At 42.3% G+C, this 17,752-nt stretch overlaps 1 protein-coding gene across 1 annotated transcript; it reads right to left on the minus strand.

The window, feature by feature from the left end:
- Positions 1 to 4,049: 4,049 nt before the first annotated feature.
- Positions 4,050 to 17,541, minus strand: LOC120559396. The gene is made up of 8 exons (XM_039801091.1): positions 17,079 to 17,541; positions 16,725 to 16,986; positions 16,356 to 16,586; positions 16,175 to 16,266; positions 9,746 to 9,939; positions 9,420 to 9,645; positions 4,312 to 4,553; positions 4,050 to 4,175 (listed from the first exon to the last, which is right to left on the minus strand). Exons 1-6 carry the CDS (start codon positions 17,091 to 17,093, stop codon positions 9,423 to 9,425), a joined length of 1,017 nt encoding a protein of 338 aa, XP_039657025.1. The 5' UTR covers positions 17,094 to 17,541; the 3' UTR covers positions 4,050 to 4,175; positions 4,312 to 4,553; positions 9,420 to 9,422.
- Between the last annotated feature and the right edge of the window lie 211 nt (positions 17,542 to 17,752).

Consider the following 17,752-nt stretch of genomic DNA (forward strand, 5'->3'; position numbering starts at 1 on the left):
TCGACCTTGTGCTGGCATACGGTATTGAAATTGAGGATTTAATAATATTTCCGCAGAATTCAGTATTATCAGATCATTGTTTAATTACTTTCGAATTCTTACTACCTGACTATACTAAATTAGATAAAAGCTTCTACACTAGATGCCTATCTGACAGTGCTATAGCTAAATTTAAGGAAGAGATTCCAACAGCATTCGACTCTATGTCATGCCTTAACATAACAGAGGACCTTTATGTTAACCTCAGTCCCTCTCAAATTGATACATTTGTAGACGGTGCTACGACCTGCCTACGGACGACCTTAGACTCTGTTGCTCCCCTGAAAAAGAAGATGATGAAGCAAAGGAAACTAGCACCTTGGTATAACTCCCAAACTTGCAAATTAAAACAAATCTCGCGAAACATCGAAAGTAAATGGCGTTCCACCAAAGTGGAAGAATCTTGCTTGGATTGGCAAGAAAGTCTCAAAACCTATAGGAAGGCCCTAAGAAAGGCCAGATCAGACTATTACTCATCACTAATAGAAGAAAACAAGAACAACCCAAAGTTTCTTTACAGCACTGTAGCCAGGCTGACAGATAGTCACAGATCTATTGAGCCATCTACTCCTCTAGCTCTGAGTAGTGATGACTTCATGAGCTTCTTTAATGATAAAATTATAACAATTAGAGATAAAATCTATCACCTTTTGCCCTCAACTTCTAACGGTTCACCTTTAAACGCAGAGACGCTAGAAATAACGACTAGTCTCGACATATACTTAGACTGCTTTTATCCTATAGACCTTCAACAATTAATGTTAAAGATATCCTCAGCTAAGCCATCTACCTGTCTCTTAGACCCCATCCCAACGAGACTACTCAAAGAAGCGTTACCCGTGGTTAACACTTCATTACTAGATATGATCAATATGTCCTTATTAACAGGTTATGTACCGCAGTCATTTAAAATAGCTGTGATAAAACCTCTTCTGAAAAAACCCACCCTCGATCCTGAGGTCTTAGCAAACTATAGACCTATATCTAACCTTCCCTTTCTATCCAAGATCCTTGAGAAGTTAGTTGCTAATCAGTTACGTGATTTTCTACATAGCAATAGTTTATTTGATGACTTTCAATCAGGATTTAGAAAGAATCATAGCACAGAGACGGCACTCGTGAAAATTACTAACGACCTTCTAACTGCTGCAGACAAAGGACTTGTCTCCATTCTTGTTTTAATAGATCTTAGTGTTGCATTTAATACTATTGACCATTCCATCCTGTTACAGAGACTGGATCACTTAGTTGGCATTAAAGGAATCGCTCTAAGCTGGTTTAAGTCCTATTTCTCTGATCGATCTCAATTTGTTAAAATTAACGATAAACCCTCCAAGCACGCTAAAGTTAGCCATGGCGTTCCTCAAGGCTCAGTGCTTGGACCAATTCTATTTTCCTTATATATGCTTCCTCTAGGTAATATTATTAGGAAACACTCAATTAACTATCACTGTTAAGCAGACGATACCCAATTATATCTGTCAATTAAGCCAGATGAAAGTGGTCAGTTAGCAAGACTTCAAACGTGTATTGAGGATATAAAATGCTGGATGACCCACAACTTCCTGATGTTAAACTCAGACAAACGGAAGTTATTGTGATAGGACAAACCAACCGAACCACTTAACGTGCAAAGATATAGCTACTCTGGATGGTATTGCCCTGGCCTCCAGCACTGCTGTCAGAAATTTGGGAGTTATTTTTGATCAGGATATATTCTTCAACGCCCACTTAAAACAAACCTCAAGAATAGCCTTTTTCCATCTTCGTAACATTGCCAAAATTAGGAATATCCTGTCTCAAAACGATGCTGAAAAACTAGTCCATGCATTCGTTACTTCTAGACTAGACTACTGCAATTCCTTACTATCAGGTTGCTCAAATAAGTCCCTTAAGACGCTCCAGCTGATCCAGAATGCTGCAGCACGTGTTCTGACGAGAACTAAGAGAAGAGATCATATTTCTCCTGTACTGGCTTCTCTGCACTGGCTTCCTGTAAAATCTAGGATCGAATTTAAAATCCTCCTCCTGACCTACAAAGCTCTAAATGGTCAAGCACCATCATATCTGGAAGAGCTCCTATTGTCACCTTAGAGCACCTTATTGTCCTAGTAGAGCACTACGCTCCCAGAATGCAGAGCTACTTGTGGTTCCTAGAGTCTCTAAAAGTAGACTGGGGGCCAGAGCCTTCAGCTATCAGGCTCCGCTCCTGTGGAACCAGCTCCCACTTTGGGTTCGAGGGGCAGACACCGTCACCACATTTAAGAGTTAACTGAAAACCCTCCTCTTTGATAAAGCTTATAGTTAAGGAGTGAGGAGTTGTAGCGTCCGCCTAACCGGCCCACCTGCTTCTCTTCGTAGTCCTCAGTTTTATTTATTATATAATCAATAATATAGCGAGAGTAGAGGGAGGCAGGCCAGTACAGCCCGATCCGGTTGGGGAGAGTTCTAGCCCGACCAGGCACCTCTCTTTAACCTTAGTTATGCTATTATAATTCTAGACTGCCGGGGAAGTTCCTTCCTTCCTATGACACACTGAGCTGCTCTCTCATCTCTACTGGTTTCCTTTTGTATGCATCCTGTCCCAGAAATGCTTGTTACTAACCTAGCTCTGGGGAGATTACTCCCCGGAGTCCTTATGTTTCTTCTTCGCAGAGCATAGCTCTGCGATTCTCTGCAATTCCCGACTGCATCCTGCTGCGTCTGCCGCATCCGACATGACATGAACTTCCACGATGACCTTCAAAGTCACTGTTCCATTATCTTTAATGTGACTATTATGTGCCACTGTTCATCATACCCCCAACCGGCCCGTCAGACACCGCCTACCAAGAGTCTGGGTCTGCCGAGGTTTCTTCCTAAAAGGGAGTTTTTCCTTGCCACTGTCGCAATAGCCACTGCTAATGCTTGCTCTTGAGGGAATTACTGTAATTGTTGGGGTTTTGGAATTTAGAGTGTGGTCTAGACCTACTCTATCTGTAAAGTGTGTCGAGATAACTCTGTTATGATTTGATACTATAAATAAAATTGAATTGAATTAAAAATAGTCACGTGAGCTAATTTTGTGTTTTTGAAAACAAAGGCCTATAGAAAATGTTATGTTTTCTTTTGCACACCAATAGGTTTCTTTTGTCAACATTGATACATGAGATCCCTGCATTTCCTCCAGTGCACTATACTGCAAAACATGTTGTCCAATCTGTTGGCTGTATAGGTCTACCTAATACCTACCTGTATACCTAATGGCCTAACCCTATCCTATTTCCTTTCATTTCTTCAGAGACTTCTGCAGGAGATGAGCTTTGAGGATCACAGACGCCTCACAGCTGGACTGTTGGAGAGGCAGCCGGGTCTGATTTTTGATCTATTGATGGAGCATCAGCGAAGAAATGGTGCCCCTACATCCGCGGCGGTACCGGGGGTACCTTGGTGTACCTGTAACCACTGCAGAGACATGCTGACGGACAGAGAGCGGAAATGCTGTGGACAAGACCCTGCCCACTGTGTGAGCCTCCTCCCACATTTCACACAATACTGCCTGGATGAGGGTTATCTGCGAATACATAGGCAGTATCGGGAGGATCTCACAGCATTCGGAAATGTAAGGGAGCCTGGTGATGACAACCGTGAATACAGGCATGCAGCTTACAGACACTTTATTTTCTGGCAGCATGGCGCATTAGGACAGGGGAACAGGAGAGTGATTCCCAGCTGCTGTGTTTGCAGGATAAGGGAAAAGTTCCCAGACCCTCAGGGACAATACACTGGCTACATTCCAGGGATATAAGAGATTGCCATGAGTATTTTTCTAAATATTGTAAATAGTTATATTTATATATGTTGTATTCTTTGGAATTCTGTTGACTTCTAACTTTGTTACAAAGAATAAAAGATTTGTTATTTGACTCAGTGCTGTTGGTTTGTTTGTTCTGCACTAGGTATAGAGAAAAATGTCAAAATTAGGTGCAATAACAATTTGATACACAATACGATTGAAATGAATGTTGTTTTAAAAAAAACAATATAGATATTTATTCATATTTACAAAAACATTTGCTCGTGTATTTACACCTCAAACACCAGCAAAACAACAGCTCAATCTGCCTCCAAGTTGGTAGCAGCATGGAAGGCTGATCCTGTGAAAGACATTGAGTGCCATTAGTCATGTGCACACAATCGATTATCATTAACATGCATGTGCACACCATTCAGTATCAGTTAAAGGGAAAGGTAATTAGCTGAAATAACGGCATGTAGATGTTTGTCACTTACCCAGACCTCTGCTGACCTGTGTCCGTACCAACTCTGATGTCGGTGGTGGAGGTATCGGGGGCACAACACCAAGCTGCCGTGGGTCATCTGGATGTAGGGTCCTCCGTCGCATCCCAACTCCATTTGTGACTCTCCCTTTCAAGATGCGGGCTTGCAACTCAGGGATGTAACCATACGATTTCTCACACTTCACGGCGTAAAGGCTATATCTTCTTGCATTCTTGTTGTACTTCTTCCTAAGGCTAAATTAAAAAAAAAATTATTACAAGTCATTTAGTCATTATGAAAACTAGACTCTCATACTTGTAAGACAATAGGAATATGCATTTATTTGAATACAACATCAATTTTGATGAGAGTTTGACATACACTTGCTGGCCCTCTGCCAGGGCTGGACTGGCCATCTGGCATACCGGGCATTTTCCCGGTGGGCCGAAGCACTTTTGGGCCGAATCGCCGATATAAATAGGCCTTTTTTATTTTTTTGGCTGGGCCGGTCCATAAAGAACTCACAGCGGCCCATTGGTTAATTTTCTTTATTGGCACTGGCCTTACCCAATCAAATCCAGGAACCCCCACTGCGGGCCGCAAATTTACGAATCCCACTATGGCCACGCCTCCCATCCCTGAGACACGAGCTGTAATAGTTATGCTGGAAGTTTAGCATCCACGTTAAAATGGACAAACGACCACCAAAGCGCAAGGGAGGTTCAGAGAAATTACAGGAGAAAAAGATTAAGAATCTACAGGCGGATTCCTCAAAAGGTGCCAAATGTTTGGACGTTTGGGGCTGTAGTAGCTGCTTCAACATCAGCATTACCTGAAGTAGAGGAGAGTAACCGTGTCAGGGCCATGGGAGCGAGTGAGGACAAGATGGAAGAGAGAGTAGATGACGATGTGGTAAGGAGGTGTGTGTGTGTGTGTGTGTATGTGTGTGTGTTCGTATGTGTGTGTGTGTGTGCGTGCGCGCGAGCGCCACGTCATAACAATAACAAGCAGTTTGGCTGTAACATTAAAGTTAGTGGCTGTCAGGTAACCTAACTGCTTAAGCTTACATTGAAAATGCTAGCGGTTAGGTTGGGTAGCTGAAAAGTCTGTGTGATCTATAAAATCAGGCATCAGTGTTCCTTGAATGGCTTAATTAGCTTTTCTTGTATTGGTGCTCTTTTCCAGGGCATATACTACTCTCAGCTTTATTGTAGCTTTTGGGAAGGGTTATAGTTATGGTTATTGACTCCCTGGATTTTGTCATCGCCGCTGCTGCCGCAGTCGGAGGGGTCTCCTCCTGGACAGCCTGGACTCAGCTTGTCCATGCCATCGTGAAGTGCATCTGAGAAGTCTGAAACCATCCATCGCCGCTGATGCAGAGTTGAAATAGTCCTTGTAGCTAGCATCTCTGGCTACGCGGCTAAAAACAACCTGCACCACTTCCACGCCGCCACCGTCGGACACCACCACTATGTTGAGTTACTCCGTCAACCAGCTGATGAATCTCAACAGTTTCTTCACTCCACCGTGCACTGCAGTGATTAAACAACTAGGACTTATCCGCCGTCCACGCTACATCCATAGAAGTTCCCGCAGAAAGTTTGTCTGCTCACAGACAAGTCTCACCATCCCGGCTCTCTGGTCTGCAGCGCGAACTGTCGCTACACGCATACGTCATCAGAGTGCTGTCTCCTACCGGATAAGTAGTTTGGACGTCTCCATGGCAACACCTCTCAGTGAGCTAAATGGGAAACGTGGAGTGGACTCCAGCCTGCTACGGCCAGTGCAAAGACTTGTTGCATCATCAAGTAGCAAAATTGAACTCTTAAATGCACAGTCTATTACAAACAAATCCTGCCTCATTCATGACCATATCTTGGATAAATGTCTGGATTATATGTGCATTACAGAGACCTGGCACCAACCAAATACCTTTTCTTCTTTAAATGAGAGCTGTCCCCAAGGATATAGCTACCTACAGAAAGCTCTTAGCACAGGGCGTGGTGGTGGCCTGTCAGTCATCCATCGCAGCGATCTGGAGCTATCTCTGCAACCATTACCTGAACTGTCTTCATTTGAATGCCTTGCATTTAAATGTAAGTCCCCTTCCCCTGTGCTGTTCCTCCTCATCTACCGACCACCAAAACCAAACCCATCATTTATCACTGAGATGTCAAATCTTCTTACAACTTTCTGCACATCCTCCGCCGATGTTATAATTTTAGGTGATATGAATATCCATGTTGACACCCCCTCCTGCCGTTTTGCAGCTGAATTTCTTCAACTACTGGACTGTTTTAACTTAAAACAACTTGTTGATGTCCCCACACACACCAAGGGGCATACATTGGACCTGGTCATTACAAACTCTGCACCTCTCACCAACTTGCAGGTGTATGACCTAGGTGTGTCTGATCACAAGGCCATTTCTATGGATTTGCCATCCCCATCCAGCCTCTCCAAGCCTAAGCGAAATATCTGTTTCAGAAACCTAAAAAACATAAACCCAGAACTCTTGGCAGCAGATTTTCAGCATCTTTCCACACACTTTTCATCAGCCGACGAAGCAGTGGACTACTAAAACAGTCATCTGAGCAGCCTCCTGGACCTCCATGCCCCTGTTAAAACAAGAACAGTCACCTTCACCCGCTCAGCACCCTGGTTCACAGATGGGCTTCGTAAGATGAAGGCAGCAGGACGGGTCCTTGAGCGGCGCTTCAGAGCCTCTGGCCTCACTGTCCACAAACAAATTTACCGGGAGCAACAACAAACATATGCACAGTCCCTCAAAGAGGCAAGGTCACAGTTTTACTCTGATGCAATCAGAAACAGCCCAGGAAATTCCAAGCAGCTTTTCTCCACTATAAACCACCTTCTCAAACCACAATCCTCCCCACTTACTACCACTACAGAAGAGCAGTGCAATAAATTCCTGGATTTCTTCACATCAAAAATTGCACATATTCGCTCTGCCCTTTCTGGTCCTCCCACCCAAACTGTTCCCCCAACATATACCGTCTCCAAACCCCTAAACTGCTTTCCTGAGGTTTCATCAGTAGAGGTGCAAAACATCATCAGGAAGATGAAATCCTCCACCTGTCCCCTGGACCCTCTCCCAACCTCCCTGGTAAAAACCCATATCACTGTCCTAAGTCCCCTGATCACCGCTGCTATTAACCATTCCCTCCAAACTGGCCACGTTCCCCCTGTCTTAAAAAAAGCCATTATCAGACCACTGCTCAAAAAATCCACTCTTGATCCAGAAGTCCTATCCAACTATAGGCCCATCTCCAATCTCCCTTTCATATCAAAAGTACTTGAGAAAGCAGTTGCCATCCACCTTCAGGATCACCTCAAACATAATAACCTCTTTAAAAAAATTCCAGTCAGGCTTCCGCACTGCCCACAGCACAGAGACTGCCCTCGTCAGAGTCACAAATGACCTCCTCATATCATCTGATGCTGGCGCTCCCTCTCTCCTCATACTCCTGGACCTTTCTGCTGCATTTGATACTGTTGACCATGACATTCTTTTAAACCGGCTACACCTCACCACTGGACTAAATGACACTGCTCTCAGCTGGTTCAAATCATACCTCACAAACCGGACAGAATACGTCTCCCTGGGCCACTCCAAATCAAATCCACACACAGTTACTTGCGGTGTCCCCAAGGGTCAGTCCTTGGCCGCCCATCCTCTTCATTCTCTACCTCACCCCCCTGGCCCCAAATCATCAACCGTCACAAAATTTCTTTCCACTGCTATGCCGATGACACACAGCTCTATGTAAATGCCACAACTGAAACCCCACAGTCACAGTCATCCCCATCAAATCTCACCACCTGTCTGGAGGAGATAAAGGTATGGATGGAGCACAACTTCCTTCAACTCAACAGCTCCAAAACCGAAGCCATCCTGGTTGGCACTCCTCACCAGACCAAATCATCATCCATAACCAGCATCACCTTTTCTGGCTCCAACATCCCCCTCTCATCAATAGTCACAAATCTTGGTGTAAAAATTGACTCCCAACTCACTTTTGAAGCCCATATAAATCACCTATGCAAGACCTCCTTCTACCACCTCCGTAACATCTCCAAACTTCCCCCCATTCTCTCCATCTCAGATGCGAAAAGCTGGTTCATGCCCTTTGTGTCCTCCAGACTGGACTACTGTCGCACTGCTCATTGGGATTCCTGGAAAGAGCCTGCAGAGGCTTCAGTACATACAAAACTCTGCAGCTAGGATCCTGATGAGAGTGCGGAAACATGAGCACATTACCCCCGTTCTCCACTCACTCCACTGGCTTTCCGTCTCCACCAGGATTGAATACAAGGTTTCCCTCCTCACACATCAATGCATCCATGGACATGCCCCTCCCTACCTCAAAGAACTCATCAACCCTCAAAACACTACACGCTCCCTCCGCTCCACTCACTCAAACCTCCTCCACATACCCAGAACCAGACTCAAGACTATGGGAGATAGGGCCTTCTGTGCTGCTGCCCCACGTCTGTGGAATGCCCTCCCTGACACCTTGAGGGCACCTCAACACACTGACTGTTTTAAAAAAGGCCTTAAGACATTTCTCTTTTGCAAAGCTTTTGGTCCCTTTTAGATGTTTTATTTTTATTTTTATTCTTGTATTTTAAACTACTTATTATTATTATTTTTTCTTTCTATCCTTTTTATCTCTAACCTGTAGCACTTTGAGATCTCTGATGAAAAGTGCATTATAAATTAAATGTATTATTATTATTATTATTATTATTATTATTGTATTTAGCAGACACTTGTGTCCAAAGCGACAAAATATGAATCTTACAATTGTTAAAATTAACAGTAAACTGTTTTTAAAGTTACTAAGCCAATATTAAGCAAAATAGTAATAATAACAATAATGTCAATACAATATAAAATATCAATAATAAAATTACCATAAATATACAAATCATAACTCTAAGAATGAAATAATTATTTAAATTTAAGATCAACAGATAAGTCTTGAGACCCCTTTTGAAGGATCCAAAACGATCACATGAACACTGAACACTAGGCAACTCATATAATAGAATGCATGCATATTTTAAGAGGACTGTCTGCAGGGAATGTGTCTGACCAATCACGGTGGGTGTGGGCCGCCTGGGCCAAAAATGCCAGGGCCAATTTTTTGTCCCAGTCCAGCCCTGCCCTCTGCCGTCCGGTATGTTGGCCGTTCGCGGTGGAAATTGTAGTCCAGAGCTGCAAGCACAACTCTTGAGTCATACACTCGGGGAGTGAAGGCCTGGAGCTTGCTGGCGTATGTCAGAATGTGAATCTGACATGACACAAGATGTGCTGTTGATCTGGATGGATAAAAAAGAAATTAGACCCCAAAACACACACCCACAGATGACTTACGGCTCTGTGACATTTCTGTTTAATTGTCATGTCCCCACACTTTACCTGAAGCGCAGATACTTGTGGACATCCTTCTGCCAGCGTTTGTTGAGGATGATGTCCACTAGTGCTTTGTGGCTCTTCGAATCTCTCTCAATCCGCTGTTTACCCTGAGTGTCTTCAAGGTGATCGTTTTGGCAGCTTCCCGTTTCCCAGGTGTGATTGTTGCAAACATGATGCAGAACTCCAATCCAAAGTGTCTGAGGAAAGTAAAACAAATAAACACAAAAACAAAACCAAATGACCATGTCACATATATATAATATATATATATATTAATCCTGCTTACAAGAAACTGCTGAATTGTCTCTGCTGTCTTGCAGCACCACCAGAAATGGTTAACTATATCCCTCAGTAGGCTAGTGACAAATGGTCCAAAAGGGCTTTAGTTTTTGAGATACCCCTACCGGAGGTAGAACTAAACCCAACAATGTTTTTCCTCATCTCTAAGGTCTCCCATATGTGAAATGGATTCTTGGCTAAAAATATTTTACTGCTAAGATTGTTAAATTAACAGATATTGTAATACACCCCAAAACCAAAAAAGGACTAAAATATAGCCTGTCCGTATGGGAGTTAAGGCATAAAAAATAATGCAGATCAATCACACAAGCATTGAGAGCTTTGGAACTTGGCATGTTTGTAGTCAGGAAGTTGCATTACCTACTAGAAAAGACTGGATGTGAATATATTGATGTATGGAATAACTAGAGACCTATAAACACATACCTAAAATAGGCGAACATGCAAAAAATGAATATCTATGCAGAATGGTTTCCTTTACTTTATGGTTACTTTGCCAGGGATTATCATAGAAACATATATGATGGCTTGTTGGAAAGGTGGGGTTGTGCTGAATCCAGCAATACCAAATATGTAAATATAGCATGACAAATCAGGGTGTTCTTTCACTCATTGTATGAGGTGTCCAAAATGAAAGAAAATGGAATACTGACATAATTTATTCTCAAGTCCAAAGCTCATTATCAGTGGTGAGAAGAATGTTGAGAAATTCAAATATAAGATACATTTAATAATGAAATATTTCATATGGCACCTTGTACTATACAGTCCATATGGAAACAAAGATTGAAATGGAAAGATAACACCTTACCATAGCACAAACAGGAGTCAGGAGTGCAGTTTGACCTTAATGAGCCTTTTAATAAAACTATAACTTAACTTCACACAATACAAATTAAATTACTGTCTTAAATCAAACTAATGGCAATCTAACAAAACAAACCCTGGGATGGGGAATGAGCTCACTCCTCACTGAATCTCCAGCTCTTCTCAGGCTGGTTTTTTTCTAGCAGCAACCATTTGGAACATGAACTGCTTTTGGTAGCCATTCTGGGGGTTAGGCTATCTCCAAAGGCCACTTTGGGGAGGTCAGCCCCCCATGATATTACAACTGCAACACACCAATGTCACTCATCTGGGTTCCAGAGAAGAGGTTTGACCAGGTGGCGTGACGCCACACTACTGTTTGGTACAAGGCTCTAACAAGGCTCTAAGCACTTGTAAGTGCCTTGTAGTAACAAGCAGTGAGTGTCAGCGTCTACCTGGTCAAACCTCTTTCTCACCCTCTTGGTAAAGGATGGAGGCTCAGAGAAGATGGGTGCATTGAACCTGTGATGTTCCAGAAGGCACCAGCACCTAAAGAAGTTAGAGACATCACCCACCTCTACTGTAAAGACGGAAACTGCAACGATGCCACCAAATGCCAGTGTCTTTCAGTGGGCTTGACCTGCAAAGAGTTTTGCTCTTGCCCTTTCACAGACTGTCCAAATATTTCACTGATGACAATGCAGATGAGTGACAGTGGTGTGTTGCAGTTGTAACATCATGGGGGGCTGACCTCCCCAAAGTGGCCACTGGCCCAGTACCAGTGTTGCCACAGTTACTTTGAAAAAGTAACTTAGTTACTTTACAGATTACTTGATTTTAAAAGTAGTTTAGTTACTTTACAGATTACTTGATTTTAAAAGTAACGAAGTTAGATTACAAGTTACTTTATTAGTTACATGCAGCAGCTGCCGACAACACCCCTACAGCCTCAACATAAAAATGACAACCGGTTTACTCTGAGGCAGCTCAGCGTTGCCAGTAGTAGGATCTGTTTTATTATGGCACGAAAGAGAGCGAGTCAACCGTGTTTAAGGGCAGCATTTCCGCTACAACATAGGCCCACTGCCCGACCAACTTCTTCAACTGTCCCCCACTTACTGGTTTTGCACCGAAGTCCATCTTTTGTTGTTTGGGTGGTGGGGGACCTGCTCTCTGCTTCGCTTCACCTGCTCAAATTTGACGTAGTCGCCACCAGCACAGAGTGTACAACGAACCTTAATATTGCTGTCTTTAGCTGACACAAACTCTAAATAGTGACTGTATTTCCAGCTAGAAAACGTGCATCTCTCTCGTCCCTCCATTGTTGTTTACAATTGTGTCGTTGTGTGGTACACGTGAACTGTCCCCATGCTGAAAACGTGACTTGTCGCATACGTGACTTCACTCCCCGAGACGCAAGAAGAAAGCAAAAATATATATTTTTACCAAGGAAAATGACAAATAGTAACGCACAGTGACTTGGATAAATAACTTTAATCTGATTACTGGTTTGGTAATAGTAACGCGTTAGATTACTCGTTACTGAAAGAAGTGCTCAGATTAGAGTAACGCGTTACTAGTAACGCGTTACGTGGCATCACTGCCCAGTACTGGCGATGTAGGTGCTGACAAAGCTACATAGAGCAGCCTTGTTTCCACTGATCCTGAGGTATTTTCTGTAGTTTGGAACACTTGTTTGTCCTGTGATATGTGTTCGTCTGCTGGTTTGAATGGTGCCTCTTCTTTATCTTTCAAGATCTTTGACTGAGTGTTGGTGGTTATATCTATCAAACACTATAACGACTATGATATGACTTGTACAGCTTGCTGCAGAACTGGGACAGCACCATATATTCTTGTGACAGCAAACCATGCCATTTATAGTAAAGCACAACAGATCTTGTGGAGCAAACCATCGCCCTTACAAGGAAAAATTACAATGAGACTGGGAGGTATGCATATCATGATGGCTTACCTAGCAAGCATCGGAAAGCTCAATGGCGATGGTGGACTCTTTGACATACTGAGTCAGATGTGTATGCAGAGGGAACATCTCGACAGTTGCTTCAAGGGAAACAGCTAGCAAGAGGAGTAAGAAGCATAAAGCTAGCCTCTGAGGCTCCTACATCGCCAGTACTGGGCCAACGAGAATTTCTTCAGGGAACATTGTCATCTTAGCTGGTGGCTTTGAATATGGTCAGGAGGTTAAGAGAGTTAGAAAGTCAGGCATTGACTGCTTGACAATCTTTACAGTGACCAGGAGGTGGCTGATACAAGGCTGGTGTTTCATGCAATACACCTTGCACAGTCACATTCTCGTCTTGTTGTCAAATGCGATGATAAAGATGTACTAGATTTGCTAATGTACTATTCAAGCAAAGGGATGTCTGGATCCTCAGCAGTGTTTATGCACTCTGGACATGGCCTTAAGGAAAGATTTGTCCCTAACTGTTTGATCGCTCAGAAGCCTGGAGCAGTGCTTGCATGCCATGCCCTCACGGATTGTAACACCACAAGCAGTTTGTACAGAATTGGGAAGGCCAAACAAGACTGAAGACACATCTTTGTAAGTTACAGGAAATTACTAAATTTTGACTCTCCAGTAGCTTGGAAGAGGCTTTGCCTGTGGCAAGAAGGTATGCCCTCCTGTATGGCCAAAAGAAAAAGGTGGATGGGCATCCTTGTACCAATCTGGATGAGCTGAGGTACAGATTAGCATCTGATGAGTGACAGTGGTGTGTTGCAGTTGTAATATCATGGGGGGCTGACCACCCTAAAGTGGCCACTGGAGATGGCCTAACCCCCAGAATGGCTACCAAAAGCAGTTCATGTTCCAAATGGTTGCTGCTAGAAAAAAACCAGCCTGAGAAGAGCTGGAGATTCAGTGAGGAGTGAGCTCATTCCCCATCCCAGGGTTTGTTTTGTTAGATTGCCATTAGTTTGATTTAAGACAGTAATTTAATTTGTATTGTGTGAAGTTAAGTTATAGGTTTATTAAAAGGCTCATTAAGGTCAAACTGCATTCCTGACTCCTGGTCTCCTGTTTGTGCTATGGTAAGGTGTTATCTTTCCATTGCAATCTTTGTTTCCATATGGACTGTATAGTACAAGGTGCCATATGAAATATTTCATTATTAAATGTATCTTATATTTGAATTTGTCAACATTCTTCTCACCACTGATAATGAGCTTTGGACTTGAGAATAAATTATGTCAGTATTCCATTTTCTTTCATTTTGGACACCTCATACAATGAGTGAAAGCACACCCTGATTTGTCATGCTATATTTACATATTTGGTATTGCTGGATTCAGCACAACCCCACCTTTCCAACAAGCCATCATATATGTTTCTATGATAATCCCTTGCAAAGTAACCACAAAGTAAAGGAAACCATTCTGCTTAGATATTCATTTTTTGCATGTTCGCCTATTTTAGGTATGTGTTTATAGGTCTCTAGTTATTCCATACATCAAGATATTCACATCCAGTCTTTTCTAGTAGGTAATGCAACTTCCTGACTACAAACATTTTGGTTTTGGGGTGTATTACAATATCTGTTAATTTAACAATCTTAGCAGTAAAATATTTTTAGCCAAGAATCCATTTCACATATGGGAGACCTTAGAGATGAGGAAAAACATTGTTGGTTTAGTTCTACCTCCGGTAGGGGTATCTCAAAAACTAAAGCCCTTTTGGACCATTTGTCACTAGCCTACTGAGGGATATAGTTAACCATTTCTGGTGGTGCTGCAAGACAGCAGAGACATTTCAGCAGTTTCTTGTAAGCAGGATTAATATATATATTATATATATGTGACATGGTCATTTGGTTTTGTTTTTGTGTTTATTTGTTTTACTTTCCTCAGACACTTTGGATTGGAGTTCTGCATCATGTTTGCAACAATCACACCTGGGAAACGGGAAGCTGCCAAAATGATCACCTTGAAGACACTCAGGGTAAACAGCGGATTGAGAGAGATTCGAAGAGCCACAAAGCACTAGTGGACATCGTCCTCAACAAACGCTGGCAGAAGGATGTCCACAAGTATCTGCGCTTCAGGTAAAGTGTGGGGACATGACAATTAAACAGAAATGTCACAGAGCCATAAGTCATCTGTGGGTGTGTGTTTTGGGGTCTAATTTCTTTTTTATCCATCCAGATCAACAGCACATCTTGTGTCATGTCAGATTCACATTCTGACATACGCCAGCAAGCTCCAGGCCTTCACTCCCCAAGTGTATGACTCAAGAGTTGTGCTTGCAGCTCTGGACTACAATTTCCACCGCGAACGGCCAACATACCGGACGGCAGAGGGCAGGGCTGGACTGGGACAAAAAATTGGCCCTGGCATTTTTGGCCCAGGCAGCCCACACCCACCGTGATTGGTCAGACACATTCCCTGCAGACAGTCCTCTTAAAATATGCGTGCATTCTATTATATGAGTTGCCTAGTGTTCAGTGTTCATGTGATCGTTTTGGATCCTTCAAGAGGGGTCTCAAGACTTATCTGTTGATCTTAAATTTTAATAATTATTTCATTCTTAGAGTTATGATTTCTATATTTATGGTATTTTTATTATTGATATTTTATATTGTATTGACATTATTGTTATTATTACTATTTTGCTTAATATTGGCTTAGTAACTTTAAAAACAGTTTACTGTTAATTTTAACAATTTTAAGATTCATATTTTGTCGCTTTGGACACAAGTGTCTGCTAAATACAATAACCATAATTATAACCCTTCCCAAAAGCTACAATAAAGCTGAGAGTAGTATATGCCCTGGAAAAGAGCACCAATACAAGAGAAGCTAATTAAGCCATTCAAGGAACACTGATGCCTGATTTGAACACTGATGCCTGAAGTTTCAAAGCTCTCAATGCTTGTGTGATTGATCTGCATTAGTTTTTATGCCTTAACTCCCATACGGACAGGCTATATTTTAGTCCTTTTTTGGTTTTGGGGTGTATTACAATATCTGTTAATTTAACAATCTTAGCAGTAAAATATTTTTAGCCAAGAATCCATTTCACATATGGGAGACCTTAGAGATGAGGAAAAACATTGTTGGTTTAGTTCTACCTCCGGTAGGGGTATCTCCAAAATTTGGGGGCATTGTCACTAGCCTACAGCCAGTGAATGAGAAGAGACTGTCCTTTCACCTTTCATGCCATATGGGGATAAACAAAACACAAACAATGCAAGTTATTTCATGCATGTATTTTGCATGGAGACCTAACATAATATGATGATTCCACCGACATGCAGGCAGGTACAGGACTGTGTTATTAATGAAATTAGATGCATTAGAACTTACGGTAGAGATCTTTTTGGACAGATTTTTGGCACCATGCCACATGTCCAGGCTGTGGTGAATTCTCAGATCCTTATATGTGCCTTTGTCTGGCACTGTGAAGTAAGGAATAATTTTATTTCCAAGTATCTCAATGAGCATATTATATATTTGTATTCAAACATTTTATCTGATGACCACTTACTCAAAAGGGCTCCAATCTGGACATGAGCATCCGTGCAGAACTCCACTACCTTTAGGTCTTGGGTAAGCTTGTCCACAGTCTGGATAAAACCCTCCTTCTCCATGATATTGAAGTTCCAGTTGGTCTGTCGCTTGTCTATAGTGGCCACATAGACAATTTCCTTAGAGTCAAGCTCCATGGTCGTGTAGCTGCATTGTGCAGAATGCCCTGGTGAGTCATTTCTGCCATCACCTAAAAAAAGAAGGTAATTTCAAAATACAAAACATGTAGGACAGATGCTTTCAAAATTAGTTTCATTGTATAACATAAAAAATGATGTAGCACAAGGTCATATATAAAAATACACACCTAGGAGTACCACATCTTTACCTTGAAGTCGGCTGAAGGCCTCAGATCTCTTCTCTTCCCAGAATGTTTTTATAGGGTCAACACAATAGCTGTCCTGGATGGTGAAGTGTGTGTTAGGGTTATCCATTCGCATGTTCATGAATTTGAAGAGGAGAGCAACTTTAGTGTAGTTGTTTCCGGAGAGTAAGATGTTTGTGGAAAGAAGAAAGTCCCCAGCCTGCATGCCAAACTTCAACACAGGCTGGGAGTTCCACCGCCATAGGCAATGTCCATTGGGGCAGATCTAATAGTCAGATAAGAGTAGCCTAATAAATTCACAAGGCACATAAAGTACTGTGTGTTATCATTCATTGTGATGCGATTGTCAAGGCTTACCCATTCAACGCTCATTGCAGTGCCCCTGATGGCGATGTTTGTTGGAAAGGGGGCAACACTGTCACACACCAAACCAGTCCTCAATACACCAGTGCATCTGTCCACGGGCAGAATTAAAAATGTGACAAGCTGCCTCAAGCAGTTCTCATAGAGCACTGATGCTCTGACGCCAACAATGTCATCCTCACTGAGGACCTTCTGAGGGCCTGGCAAAATTGGCAGCTCGAGACTTGGGGGCTCATCAGAAGGGACTTAAATTTATGTGGATAAACTTAGAAATGTGGGCATATCAGCGATTTAAAAAGGTGGTTTGCTCTGCATTTCACTCAGAAATATGGAGGATGTTTAACAGGGCAGCGAAAGCAGGAAGATTTGGAACTCTCGTCATTTGGAAGCTCGCCGAGCCAAAAGTATAAGACATATCGCATAACTGAAACTAGACAAAAATACCTACGTTTTGATGTATAACGTGTGCATTAAAAGTAAAAATTGTGATATTTATAGAGAAGGAACTAAGATAATTTTTTCAAAGCTTCACGCTCTAATCGATGACACTATCACTCTAAGCAGCCCAATACACACTCATTAGAAATGCAGAAAAATCCTGAAATGATCACTAAACTTCAACAGCTTTTTCACAAAAACTGTAAAAGATATCAAAACACATAATAGTT

The sequence above is a fragment of the Perca fluviatilis genome, chromosome 5, assembly GCF_010015445.1.
Source record: "Perca fluviatilis chromosome 5, GENO_Pfluv_1.0, whole genome shotgun sequence".
Classification (NCBI taxonomy): Eukaryota; Metazoa; Chordata; class Actinopteri; order Perciformes; family Percidae; genus Perca; species Perca fluviatilis.